Here is a 15,386-nt window from a genome sequence, read left to right as displayed (position 1 = left end):
CATCCAGTGGAAAAAGGACAGCACTTTCAGCAAATGGTGCTGGTTCAACTGGAGGTCAACATGTAGAAAGATGCAAATCAATCCAATCTTATCCCCTTGTACAAAGCTCAAGTCCAAGTGGATAAAAGACCTTCACATAAAACCAGATACACTGAAACTAATAGAAGAGAAGGTGGGGAAGACCCTCGAATACTTAGGCTCAGGGGAAAAGTTCCTGAAAAGAACACCAATGGCTTATGCTCTAAGATCAAGAATTGACAAATGGGACCTCATCAAATTGCAAGGCTTCTGTAAGGCAAAGGACATTGTAAATAAGACAAAAGGGCAAACAACAGATTGAGAAAAGATCTTTACCAGTCCTACATCCGATAGAGGGCTAATATCCAATATATACAAAAAAAACTCAAGAAATTATACTCCAGACAACCAAATAACCCTATTAAATATGGGGTACAGAGTTTAACAAAGTATTCTCAACTGAAGAAACTCGAAAGGCCAAGAAGCACCTTAAAAAATACTCAACATCCTTAGTCATCAGGGAAATGCAAATCAAAACAACCCTGAGATACCACCTCACACCAGTCAGAATGGCTAATGGGAAAAGGGGATGGCATCTGAAATGTAAATAAAATATCCACTAAAAATTTTTAAAAAAAGAAAAAAAACTCAGGTGATAGTAGATGCTGGCAAGGATGTGGAGAATGTGGAACACTCCTCCACTGTTGATTGTTGGTGGGATTTCAGGCTGGTACAACCACTCTGGAAATCAGTCTGGCGGTTCCTCAGAAAATTGGACATAGCATTACCTGAGGATCCAGCTATACCACTCCTGGGCATATACCCAGAAGATACTCCAACATATAACAAGGACATATGCTCCACTATGTTCATAGCAGCCAGAAGCTGGAAAAAACCCAGATGTCCCTCAACAGAGGAATGGACACAAAAAATGTGGTACATTTACACAATGGAGTATTACTCAGCTATTAAAAATAATGAATTTGAGAAATTCTTAGGTAAATGGATGGAACTAGAAATTATCATCCTGTGTGAATTAACCCAATCACAAAAGAACACACATGGTATTTACTCAATGATAAGCAGATGTTAGCCCAAAAGCTTGGAATAGCAAAGACTCAACTCACAGAACACATGAAGCTCATGAAGAAGGAAGACCAAGTGGGGATGCCTCAGTCCTTCTTAGAAGGAGTGACAAAAATACTCAAGATAGCAAATATGAAAACAAAACATGAGACAGAAACTGAAGGAGGGGCCATCTGGAGACCATTCCACCTGGGTATCCATCCCACGTAAAGTCACCTAAGCTAGACACTGATGTGGATGGCTGGAAGTGCATGCTGACAAGAACATGATATAGCTGTCTCCTTAGAGGTCTGCCAGAGACTGACACATTCAGAGGATGATGCTCACAGCTAACTACTGATATGATCAAGGGTTTCCCAGTGGAGAAGTTCGAGAGAAGAATGAAGGAGCAGAAAAGGTTTGTTACCCCATGAGGAGAACCATAGTACCAATCAACCAGAGCTCCCCAGGGTCTAAACCACCAGCCTGGGAGCATATAGGGATGGACCCATGACTCCAGCTGTATATGTAGGGAAGGATGGCCTTGTTGTACTTATGTGGGAGAGGAGATTCTTGGTCCCATGAAGGACAAACACAAAGTGTGGGGAAATGTGAGGGTGGGGAGGGGGGAGAGGGGGTGGGGGTTAGGTGGGGACACAGCCTCATAGAAGCATGAGGAGGGGGATGGGATAGGAGGTTTCTGGGTGGTAAGGGGAAGTGGGGTAAGGGGATAAAATTGAAATGTAAATATAATATCCAATAAAAAAAGGAAAAAAATAACCTCTCTGGCTGATCTAAGCGTCATAGTAATTCCTATAATCTCACAAACCTTGGAATCTCCAGCTAGAGTTTAGTTCTTCTCAACAGTTATTGATTAGCTAATTAATAGTGCAAGATTCTGTTCCTAAAATAAAATAAAATAGGCAATTATTGTAGATTTTCCAATGAGGTTTTTCATATGACCTAAATTGAAATTGATGAAAAATATATTATTTCTTATCAATAAGTTTATATATGTATATATTTTGATAGAATATTTATGTATAATTTTTTCATAATTTAAATAAGTATATTTACCAACAGAATCAGATTTGAAAATTGAATCTCTGGAGGAAACTCTGTCATGTGACAATGAAGACAAACAACTACTGGTATAAAGATATTTCAATTGTTTTGTTCGATACTGCCTTTTTTGTTTGTTTTTCAATTGTATAGGAAAGGCTATAACTAAATATATTTTAGGTTACCTCGTTAGTAGTGATAAATAAATTTTGCAGGTTTGTTGTAACCCAGCTAGTTCCCAAATATTGTGACAGAAATATTTTATTTATTTTAAAGATTTAAGGCACAACAAGTGAGCAGTATTAATTTTAATCCTCTATGCTAATCTAGCTACTGCCCTCCCTTGACTGGGAGGAAGTTTATCCCCATTATCTTTCTTGTTCAATCATTAGCTGTTCAGTTCTATATTGATGCATCAAGGAATAATTCTGAAGCAATATTTATACAATATTGAGACAACAAATTCTCAGAATAAAATTGCAACCAGATACAGGGGCACAGAAATTAGCATTTGAATAATAAAAGGGTAATCATTACATAGGACCAAATAAGAATTATTGTCTACATTACCTGATTCTAATTTTATTTATCTATTTATTTGTTGTTTTTAAAAACATAATATTTTTAGTTCTCTGTAAATTTCATACAACACATTTTGATCATATTTATCCCATTTTCTTTCATTTCATCATAGAGTAATAACCTTTTCCTGTTTCTATTTTCTGTCTGTTTTTTCATTTCATTTTTAAATTTTTCTTCTAGAAGACATTATATGTCACAGCAAATATCCTCATTCTCTGTCTCCTACAATATTTCCACTTTGTCTTCCACAATGTTCTCTAAGCATTAAATCTACAGATTTGTACCATATGTAGCAATTTGGGTTGATAACCCAATAAACAGGTTTTTTTTTTCTACATTTTGACCAGTTCAAGTTTTCTGTAATCATCTTAATCTGTCTGGGGGTATAAGGACAAACACTAGAATGCAGTTAGATATTATGCTGTTTTAAAAGGGAGGTTCTAGTAGGTACTCCTTTGGGTTCTGTGGCCTCACTGACCACAGATAATGCGATAAATTTATAATACCAGAAATGGATTCCCTCCTACTGAACAGGCCTTAATTCCAAGTAGTTGGGTGTTGGTTACTCTCAGTATACAAGTGCCACTGTTTCATCTTGCCTTTCTGGTTCATGCTAAAGCACTGTGACTTTCAGTCATTTCAAATATTTGGTTGCACAATATGAAAATCAAGATCCTTTAGGGCCAGCGTTTTTTCCACAATTGGCCTTTTGTGTTTGAGTGCCCTGAATAGCTATGTCTGTTGTTATTGTCAACTTTTCTGGATTTGAGATCCCTTAGTGGATATTTGTTGAGGCCCAAGCTCAAGTCCCTCCCTGTTCGGGCGCCAAAATAATGTTGGGGTCCACACTAGCCCCACGTTGGGGCAGCCAAAATAAATGTTTGCAGCCCTGGCAAAATGTTGAGGCCTGGGCCAACCCACGTTTGGGCGGCCACTGTATCCCGGCCCAAGCTGCTGCTCCGGTCTGCGGGTCAAGGTTCAGCAAGAGCGAGGGTGAGGGCAGACTCAAAGAATGGAGACCAGACAGGGTGTGATTCAATCCCATTTATTCTTCAGTCTCTCTTCCTCTAAGTGTCTCCTGTCTGATTCTCCCTCTATAGTCTGATGTCTGGTTCTGTCTTCTATAGTCTGATTTTGATCTGTTCTGTCTCTGCCTTTTATATGTCTTACTTCTAAGCCATGCCTCTAAGTTACACCTTTAATCATGCCCTTAGGTCTTGTCTCTAACTCTGATCTCTATACTTCTAAGTCATACTCTTAAGTCACACACCTTTAATCTCACAAACCTTTAATCTCACGCGCCTTTAATCTCAAGGTATCTAAACCAAGATTATCGGAGTGTTCTCAGCTGTTGTAGGCTATTGTAATTCAAGTCTCATGTCAGGGTATATGGCTCAAGATGGCTGCAAAGCTGATAGCCGCTTTCTGCTAAAAGTCGGCCCCCAACAGATATTTGTTTGCAATTGTCTGTAAGTCTTCATGGGAGAATGACTGTGTAATGTAGAACCAGAGTAAACACTATCAGTGCAAACTCAGAGACTTTAAGCACAGAATGAAGGAAAAGTGAGAAGGCAAGCTGAGCACTAAATTTCAAAGGGAAAAGTGATTAAAACAATTTCAATCCACTTATCTTCATTGGAATGAGGTAAAGCAAAAGATAATCTTTTCAAATTATGTTAAATCTATTAAGTCAGGATTTAGTGAAGACAGCTCATATAGATACAAAATAGCAAATATATTTCTACTTGTGATTCAGAATAAACACTTTCGTTGGTATTTATGAGTTGAGAAAACACTTTAAATATTTTAATATTGAAAAATTTGTCATTAGGATAAAGAGTGTGCTTAACAGAAACTGAGTATCTCAGTTAAAGGCCATTGTGACACTAACAGTACAAAAAACTCAGTAGCAAAACACAACTCTATACTAGCAATTGATAGTAAACTATAGATAATCCTGGTGTAGGCATACACTAGGCATTTACTGGGCATTTAACTGGAATGTTAAAGTCATGATGCTACTCAGAGTGGGCATTGGGTTTACATCCAGATAAGATAGTTATAAAGATGGACCAATGAAGGCTTTCAGGATGAGATTTGCAGCATCTCAACAGTGACAAAAGTTTCACATGTGTTCCTCATTTGATTCCTTACATCCTCAGGTGACTAACAACTGAAGAGAAGAGTAAATATCATATAGTTTCCTTTTTATTCTCATATTATTGGCAAGAAAATATACCTATAAATGCCTTGCATAGTTCAGAGAGTCAATAAAGAAATGCATCTTCTCTTTTACTAAGCATTGCTATTCTCTTTGGATATACTTTTTTCATTACAAAAAAGGGTTGCATATCATATCAATTTTTCAGTCCATTTATTAAAACAAAAATTCTTCTCTCTCCATTTATTTAAATATCTCTTTGTTAACTTTAAACCTTTTAATTTACATGGATTTTGTTTAGAAGTGTCTTTTGCAGTACCTAGAAAGGCAGATGTATTTTATATCCTCTGGAGCTTTACAATTGGTTATAAGCCACCTGACATGTGTGCTGGAAACTGACCTAGAGTCTTCTGGAAACTCAGAAAGGACTCCTAGTTACTCCTTTTAGAGTTTTAAAAACATTGTTTGACTATATGGAAGTGCTTTTACTTGTGTTCATTCTCAAATCACAGTGTGAATTCTTAATACCATATGTAATTTGACTCAAGGATTTTCTGCTACTTGATCTGATTTTAGTGTTAAGTGTTGTCTTTTTACCAATTTGTAGTTAAATTTTTATGGTGAAGTGTATTTGTAAAACTACTTTAAAAAACAAAGAAAGTTAGTTATTCCGAGTTATTCTTACTTAAATATTTAGGATTATCTGCTTGTGTATATTTTAATGCTTTCTATGGCCTTCCAGATCAATTGATATATCCAATGGCCTTATGTTGATGAAGGGTAGAACTGATCTAGAAGGCATTTATTCCACTTACATTCAAATATAACTCCCTTGTTAATATTACAGTGTAATTTATATTAAAATTTGAAATTCAGATACTCTTAAAAATAATTATAAAATATTCATGCAGCTCATTGTTGGTACTGACTTTAATTGTGTGTTTCTAAGTATCTTCCACAAATAGATGATAGCAATTTTTCTGGAGCAGCTAGTGAAGGACCAGAAAATAACTTAGAGGGACAGCTGAAAGGTAGGAATACATTGTTTTTAAAAGTTATATAATAGTGACTTAGATTAAAATTAAGGAATAAGCTATAATACTAAGTAAATAATATTACTTGTGAAATGTATAATATGAAAGATGTTAAATACATATGATTTCAGGGAGTTATCAGGTTTCAACAACACAGTATTTTGATGGAGTTACTAAAGGATTTGTGTAATGAATCAAGAATCTAATCAAAATGCTAATAAATAAGGAACAGATGATGAGGAATGAAAGCAAAAACATAATGAATGCAGGGAGGAAATAAATGTAAATCAAGCACTGTGCATGAACATCTGATAAATTATAAAATATTATGAAACTTATAGACTCTACTATGAAGTGTGAGATTTTTTATGAAATCTCAGTTTGGATGAGATGGAAAATAGAAATGATAGTCTACATTCAGAAAAGGTAAATTAAGTAAAGACCTTCATAAGAAAATTCTATAATGATCAGATATTTTCAAAGGTTGATCAATCCCGCTTTGGAGACCACATTACATATATATGCATAGCTCTAGGATTCTTCCCTTGTAAAAGGTCAGGAGGTGCAGATGCTGCTTAACTTCCATCCACTTTCTGATTAGCAAATGGTAAAAATACTGTTAGAAAATCTATATGTCACCCTTGGAAGATATTTGAAGAGAAACCAAGACTAAAATAAAATTGACCATTTGATTTTGTTTTGATGAATATTTGCATAGGAAAGGTTGAAAAAGAGGCCAAAACACAAACGTATTGTTCTCTGCCTTTAAGAATACTGGTGAGCCAATTTTATATGGTTTCCCAATATTTATTTTATGATTATTCAGTACTGCTGCCATATAGGGGGTGGGATGTGATTACAATAACATGTAAGAAAATTTTAAAAAATAGAAGCTCACAAAGAAGATATGAATAGACTATTTTGAAATGATGTGTATTTTTATAGTAGAAAATAAAACATTAATTATGAAAGTGTGAAAGACATGAAGAAAACTCTTGAACTAGCTCAGGCTAGATAATCCAGCATTTGAATAAAAAATGATTTATCTACAAACAACTTGGGCACTACTGCTTAGAGACAGTGAGAAAAGTCATAGGAGTCTGAGGATCAGGGACTTTATCATGATATTGTGTCTCCAGGATTGTCAAAAGTAACACCCATAAAATCTCATCAACATAATTACCTAACAAAAGCTACACAAGGCCAGCAGCAAGAAATGTGCCAAAGTAGACAAGATTCAGAAATCTTCAACCTGAAACAAAGACTACTTTGTAGCAATGCTTGAAAGCAGGAAAAATAGTCTTCTTCAGAGTAGAGAACATTAATTGGTTTTCTAACACTAAATGTTCAACCTTGAATATATATTTGAAATATATATATATATATATATATATATATATCAATGAAAAAGGAATGTCATGACTTTCAAAGAAAGTAAAGATGAGTTTATGAAAGGATTTTGAGAGAGAAGAGGAAAGAAAACATAGTGATTTTTTTTTTTTTTGGACTGTTTCGAGTACTCACATAATATACACAAATAATAGAGAAAAGAACAGTTCACTGTTTTGTTTTGTTTTGTTTTGCTGTGTTTTGTTTTGTTTTTAATGAGGAACCATACCCAAAGCCTGTGCTTGCTAGGCAAACAGTGTAACATATACAATATTCCTAATATATTTATCTGAAAACTCAATTCATGTTTATTTTGAACAATCACATTTCAATACTGAAAATTTATTACACACTTGTCTGATATATGGTTCATATGACATCATTTTACTTTTTATTTTTAATTATTTTTATTTTTGAGATTATAATACTACCATCATTCTCTGCCTTCCATTTCTGCCCTTTAATCCCTCTAATGTTCACCTTCTTGATCATTTTTAAATTTATAGCCCCTTTATATTAATTGTTGTTGCATATAGATGTATACATATATATTGCCATAATATATATACTTACATATACATATATATGCATGTATACATGTATCATACATATGTACACATATACATATGTACATATGTACACGTATCATACACATGTACATATATACATATGTACATATAATATATATACAGATATATGTATGTATTATATGTACATATGTATATATGTAAATATGTATATATTGCATATATCATATATACAACCTGCTCTGTCTTTATAATGTTACTTATAATGAAATTGTGGATATTGGAAGAGAAGATACAACCACAACTTTATTAAACCAGCATATAACAAGATTCTTTAAAATGTCTAAACTAAATGGAGATATACCATAATAAATAGCCAAAAGAGTAACACTCATTTGGATGGAAAAAGAACAAATATGATGAGTTCTTCCATTAACATTGCACTGATTTTGAAGCACCTGATTATTAATATCCAATAGTTCTCTAAAAATAGATAATCTATTTTACGAATGAAGCTCTAATATGTATTTTTATATGAGATCAATATATTTTATCAAGCCAATGTATGAAAAAAATTAGCTACAAATTTAACTAAATCCATGCATTAACTTTTATTCAGTATGTTTTTCACATTGTTTCTCAATCAGAAACAATAAAACATTCTAAATATAGCAAGCAAACTAAAATTCTCCAAACTTGTGGTAATCACTGATAAAGGTCACCACTATAATTCAGTTCCATTTTTAATTATGTCTGAATGATGTTTTTCATCTTCATACAATAGATTGTCTGTTTGTCCTTTCAGAATCTGCAAAGAAATATCCATACCTGAAGGTAATAACTTCTGCATACTTGTTTAGGATTATAAACTATATTTTTGTAGACTGTGTTACAATTGTTAAATTCTTGTTTTAAAATCCATCTAGACAGCCAATGAAACAAATGACCTCATTCAAAATAAATGTTCAGAAAATAAGGATGAAGAAACATTAAACTCAGGTATTCTCAAGTACCATTTATGCTAGAAAGAAGGACTTAAAATTACCTGAATTATGAACAGAGTTCTAAATTGTAGTTTCCATGAAATTTGATCCAGGAAATTTGGGCTGGATATTGTTGGCACAGGAAATACAGAGATACTCACAGTCTTTGTACAATCAACATTACTTCTTTGTTTCCATCTTTTTTATTGGAGAGAAAACACATTATTAGAAAAGTTTGTAAATCTTCCTTAAGACAGATAGAGGGTCCCAGCATGATGGAAACAGGAAAATTCATGCCCCTGTACGGTGACAACTCCATTTTGGAGTCTTTGAAGCCTCTTACATTTAGAGCTATCTATATTCATCCCAAGTGGTAACAGACTAATTTTTAAAATATCAGTATACAAACTGTTATGTGAGTCTAATAATTTGACTTCTGTCCATGCTTCTATTTACAGTTGCTCTTCTATACATCCCTGTATCACTGTTAGAGTTCTAAGGATGTTACCACAATCTCCTTGTTATTAGACCAACACATGCCACCACTAATCACATTGCTCTCTTACACATTCCTGTGTCACTCTTAGAGTTCTAAGGATGTTACCACAATCTTCTTGTTATTAGACTGACATATACCACCACTAATCACATTGCTTCCTCTCTAGTTCTTGTGTAACATGAACGTGACGTTTTTTGGTTCTCAGTATGCCTAAATCATTTATTAACTGTCAAATCTGATACAAGGTCAAATATATCCACCACCCCTGACTTTTAAATTGCACTTATTAAAATCCAGGGCCAGCACATAGCAGGAAGATGGTAAATAATTATTTAACTTAATATATAATAATTGCTTGTGCAAATATTACATTCAAGATTGCCAATCTAATACAACAAGAAAAAGCACATAAAAGATAATTTATAATAGAAATAGCAGAGATTCAAATAAAAAGTAAACAAACACTAGACTAATATAGAGAAAAATACATATAGTTATGGAGTGAAACAGAATTATAATCAAGAAAAACTTCCCTTGGGACAGTAAATTCTAATAGAATGATTTGAACTTATTAAAATCTAACTATTTAGACACTAACTATTGAACTGTAACAGACACAGTATTTCTAAAACGAGGTATAAACCCTTCACAGCATTAGTGGAAAGAGAAAAATGCCTAGCTAGCTTTGAAGTGTCACTCCAGCAAGGTAGAAAATGTTGTCAAATCTGAGTGTATTTGAGTGCATTGTGTGTGTGTGTGTGTGTGTGTGTGTGTGTGTGTGTGTGTTTACTCATGCTTAGTGGAACAATATGTTCAATTGTGTATAGGTGTGTACATTTCTTGAGCATGGAGAATTCTACTGTCTCTGTAAGTAATACAAAGTCTCCTGCTTTGTATTAATTATATACATGGTTTTGTCATCAGAACTAACTATAACATCTACATCAGAAGAACAAAAATGCCCTGATGCCAGAGAAAAAGAACAACAGATGGTATTTAAGTTTGTTTTAATTACTAATATAATATTTTCCTTAATAAACAGTGCAAAATAAGTAAAAGGAAGTTGGCTTCAGACTGCCCTGTAATATTTGTAGATGATGATTTATATTCTATTTTAATAGTGATTTAACTAGTTAAGATTAACACATTTTAAGAATCTGTAATAGCATAACTGAATCTTATTTTTAGTCATATTTCTAACTGTTTATATCAGGGTTTAGATTATATATATATATATATATATATATATATATATATGTATACACACACATATATATATATATGTGTGTGTGTGTGTATATACATACATACATATATATATTATATATTTTTAAATGTTTAGAGCATAGATCAAAAAATGTCATTACCAGTAAGTAAAATGTGAGATTTCTTCTTATGAATCAGTACTGCTGACATTTAAGTTTCAATTATTCTTTCAATGAATTATTTATTGACCCTAATTTTTACATGTCTTTAAGCAAACCAGACCAATGGATATTGTTTATTTAGTCACTGTCAAAAATCAAAGAGAAGAAAATATGGGAATTAGTCAAGACAAAGGTATGACATCTTATTATAAAACATCATTTTGTGGATACTTATTTAAAACAGGACTGAGATACTCTGCTACCCTAGAAAAAGATTAGATATTAGATATTAATTAAATAATACAATATGTTAAGTGAGAGTAATTTAATTATTTTATAAAATGTGGGCAGGAGCAATGTCTTAGCTGTTGAAATCTAGGGCCACAATCAAAAGGAATTTAAGTAAGAATGTTACTAAAAAAATTAATATGGTGGATCTATAACACCTGAGTGATATTAGGATCTAAGGATGAGCAATGCTTAGAGTAAAGATGATTATAAAGGATAGAAGGGACAGAGTAGTGAAAAAAGGTTAGCTGGTATTACCAACATGTGTTCAAGAGATAGGACTAAGTGTGTCTTCTTCTCTTCTCTAGCTATGTAGATTGAAGTATTGCGTCATAGAATGGTATTGTAGCACCAAGTATCTCTAAATAAAAAGATAATTTAGTTTATGATGAGCTTCAGAACAGCAAGTAGAAAAGAATCAAGTGTGTGTGTGTGTGTGTGTGTGTGTGTGTGTGTGTGTGATAATAGTCAGGAGTGACATCTAAAGATGAAAAGCCCATTAGAATAGTGAAGGATTTTTAGCTCTTTCAAATTGAGAGAAATTATAGGTTTTACAAACATGATATAACTCATAAATAATGTTATGGTACATGATTTAGAAGGAAAATCTGTGTTTACCAAGCTGTTGATACTTTCATGAATATCTAATCTGGGATTATGTTTAAAATGCAGACTTAGACTTGCTGCTCTGAAATGAACATTTGTAACAGATACTCAAGATATATACATATCTATAGATATGTATATGATATATACATATCTATAGATATGTATATATATGTATATATCTTGAGTTACTGTACATGAAGAGTAACTTTTGGCACACTACACAAAGTCTGTATAGTCCTTGTGTGGGTATTTTCAAGAAGTCTATAAGCAAATACACTAGGTAATAGATCAAAACATCACAAAACAAAGAATTCTCCATTTTTTCTACAACTGAGAAGTGTTACCATGATGGCAAAGAGCTCAGAAATAAAATTCATAATTCCGTGTGATTATATAGTTGCTCATTTTCTATTAGTCTATAGTTTTTCCAGATGTGTAATTCCAGTTTACTACCTCTGAGAATAAAAAAAGACAGATTTGTCAGATGGCTTCACTGGAGATTGTAGGAGACATAGGAAGGGTAAGCGAGAAAAAGAGACCTTATGTAGGAGAACTGAAGGTGGACAGAAAAATTGCCTAGGCAAATTTCATATTAATAATAATAAAAAGGGAATGTTCTTCAGAAACCTTTGGATTTGGTTTTCTTCCATTTAAATCAAAGACTGCAATTTCTAGTGCAAAGCATGTTGGAAAACAGAGATGTGTGATGACAAGTGCAGCAACTACACTGTATGAGCATGACACATCAAATGCATATGGTTCAGTTATCTTAGGCACTCAGGTGATATTGATTTGAATTCTGAATCATGCCTTCTGTTTGCCATGACAAGTGATGTTTACTAATTCAGTTACTTGGTGAAAATCTTTTGGTTACCAGTACTGTAAATCATATCAATGAAAAATTGAAAACCAAGAGCATGTTAATGAATTTCTAATTGTGTGTCTTATATTAAGTATTTCACTGCTTTTAATTGATATGAAATTTTTATAACTAGGTCTGCAGTTTTTACCATTCCATTATAATATATAGTTTTATATTCCTCTCATGAAGTGTTTATTAAAAGTTTTAAGAAATACATAGTACTATGCAAAATGATTAGGTCAGTTGAGATAGAAGTAGATCACATGAACTCAAAAGAGGACTACTTCATACACAATCATGAAGATTCAAGTTGACCAGTTCATAAACGTTTCTGACCTTAGTGCATTATGCTTCTCTCTGAAAATTTTAAGTCAAATTGTGTTGCCAAAATTACAATATAAAGTGGAGGTTGTAATATAATCACATTTAAATAATGTTGAAATATAGAATTATAATTAGCTCTAACATCAGGTTTAGCAGTTAAAAAAACATGTGAGACATTTTGGTTTTTTGTTTGTTTGGTTTTTTTTTTGTTTTGGCAAATACATCAAGCACAATTAAATCTATACAAATTTTCCAGTTTATTTCTATTGCATTTTATTTCTTTCCTAACTGGGACAAAATAGAAGAAACAAAATCAAAGTCTGTCAACATCCCACCAATTAAAGTGCTATTTCCAAAACTAATCATGGAAATTTCCCATACAAATCATTCTTCATTTCCTGGTCAATGAGGTGATAGTGATTTGTAATTGATGCATATATCTTTGATATTTTAGACTCTCCGGAGAAACATCCTGAACCTCAGGTAACAACTCACACTTATCACATGTCATTAGTTTAATATTGTATAAAATATGGAATTTGTAAATTATTGTTTTCAATCTCATACAGTGTAGCACTGAAAAAACATATTTCATTGCACAAGAAGAATCAGATACAAATCAGGAGGACACATTACATGCAGGTAAATCTTGCAGTATTGGTTTGTCCTAATTCTTTTCCTTTGTTCCCTAAGTTTTATTGCTATTTTCATCAACAATGTAAAAATAATTGTTGCTTAATTCTTGAAAACATGATTTATTGTACTAAGATAATGTTTTAAAGTGGAAAGATTAATTGACCCACATACCTTGTTATGTATCAGGACACAAAATTTTAGCTTATCAAACTCTATGTTGCTTAAAGATTTTATGGCTTAAATGATAAATATTCATTATTTTACTCACACTTAATAATATGTACCAGAATGATGATGTAAGGGATATTTGTTTCTGCCCTCGGCTCTTCCATTAGTTGGCCCAACTAGTTTCTTTGAAACTAAATGATTGGTACAAATTATACTTACTAATTCAAATTAGTAACAGTCATTAGATCATCTATACCTAAGTATATCTTAATGTCCTAAATAGTGTTTTGTCAACTCAACACAAGATAGTGTTTTGCGAAGAGGAAAGATAAGTAGAGAAAAGACATTTTCTCTATTAATACGTTATGCAGAAGGGCACAACCCACTTAGGGTTGTCTCACTCCTAGACAGAAGGTCTTTGGAAGCAGAGTGAGCAAACCAATAAAAACAAGCCCCTCAAAAGCAGCACTCCTCTATGACTTTTGCTTCAGATCCTGCCTCCAAGTTCTTGCTTTCAGTTTCTGTGCGCATCTCTTTTCAACATTAGTGAGTGTTATTGTGTGTGAGTAGGGTATGTGTGCATGTTGTGCATGAAGAGGCACATTTATGTATGTCTGTAAAGACAAGGATATACTATAAAGAATGTGTAGAGATCAGAGGTCAACTTTGAGTGTCTATCTTTGCCTTCTGTCCTGATTGAGTTAGGCTCTCTTATTGTTCTCCAGAATAGCTAGATATTAGCTTCTTATGTTCTAATTTGCTATCAAATCATAGGTGTTCTAGAATTATAGAGTTGTGCTGCTGTGTCAAAATTTACATAAGAACTGAGGGTAAAGTTATATATACAAGTGTAATAATCTGTACACTTCCTTCTCTGTACATATAGCCTTTCTCTTTGTTTGTCATTTACACTAGTCTTACAAACAGACTGTGATGCCAGCATCACCATCTCTAAGCTTTCAAAAAGTTGTATAAGTCTGGCTTTTGGTACTACCTTCTTTAAAGTCTCATGTGCTTTCCTCTCATATATCTCTTTAAGGTGATTCTGAATGAGTCTGACATTACCTCTAAAACATCACTGTCATTTATTTATAGTATTTAAATTTTAGCTATAGAACCTTATAGAGAATAAATCATTTTATAATATATAAAGAAATGCTTATATAATGGCAGTATTAATTTGTTAACAGTATTTTAGAACAAGAGGATTATTTAGATATGTGAAAGAATGATTTACACTACAAATAGTAAAGTGTTGCCTCTTCAATAACTTAGGTTGCTAACGCCATAGGAAGCAATACAAGGTATATGGAATAGGGGGAACAATCATGAAAAAAATTATATGTAATACTCTAAATCTTCCAAGAAGACCAAGGTATCAAAATAGGAGATGAAAAACACATTAGGTAAAATAACAGGTTCTCACAGAATGAGAGGTACAAAACTAACAATACCTAGATAGAGAAACTTTTTACTAAACCCTGGAGAAGTTGGTCTTACAAGGTAATGAACATAGTCTAGAATGATGGAGTTTGATTACATATATATTTCAGTGTTTTTCTGGTGTTGCCTACATATCCTTTCAGAGAATACTCATATATGAATCGTTGAGCATGTACATTTTAAGCATGACATCCTCTACTGATCCTTTCCCTTATATATCTATGTTGTTGACAGACACTTATATTTCTCTCTGTAAATATCCAATTAAAAGATAAGCGTAACTGAAATTTGTAACTAAAAATTATTTTCTCTGTGTGTTATACTAATTAAAAGAACTATATCTATGGTATAAAATCTATCATCAATCTA

The 15,386-nt window shown here is 32.8% G+C and overlaps 1 protein-coding gene across 1 annotated transcript in view; it reads left to right on the top strand.

The window, feature by feature from the left end:
• LOC117703198 (uncharacterized) overlaps nt 1-15,386 on the top strand; it is a 175,182-nt gene that overhangs the window by 47,347 nt on the left and 112,449 nt on the right. The window contains 8 exon segments of the mRNA XM_076929414.1: nt 2,167-2,234; nt 5,838-5,919; nt 8,644-8,672; nt 8,765-8,837; nt 10,245-10,312; nt 10,799-10,880; nt 13,225-13,253; nt 13,340-13,412. Of these exon segments, the coding sequence (XP_076785529.1) occupies nt 2,167-2,234; nt 5,838-5,919; nt 8,644-8,672; nt 8,765-8,837; nt 10,245-10,312; nt 10,799-10,880; nt 13,225-13,253; nt 13,340-13,412 (504 nt within the window).

Source organism: Arvicanthis niloticus, chromosome 2, assembly GCF_011762505.2.
Source record: "Arvicanthis niloticus isolate mArvNil1 chromosome 2, mArvNil1.pat.X, whole genome shotgun sequence".
NCBI lineage: Eukaryota > Metazoa > Chordata > Mammalia > Rodentia > Muridae > Arvicanthis > Arvicanthis niloticus.
The sequence above is the reverse complement of the archived record's forward strand: the minus strand, read 5'-3'. Positions and strand labels throughout refer to the sequence as shown.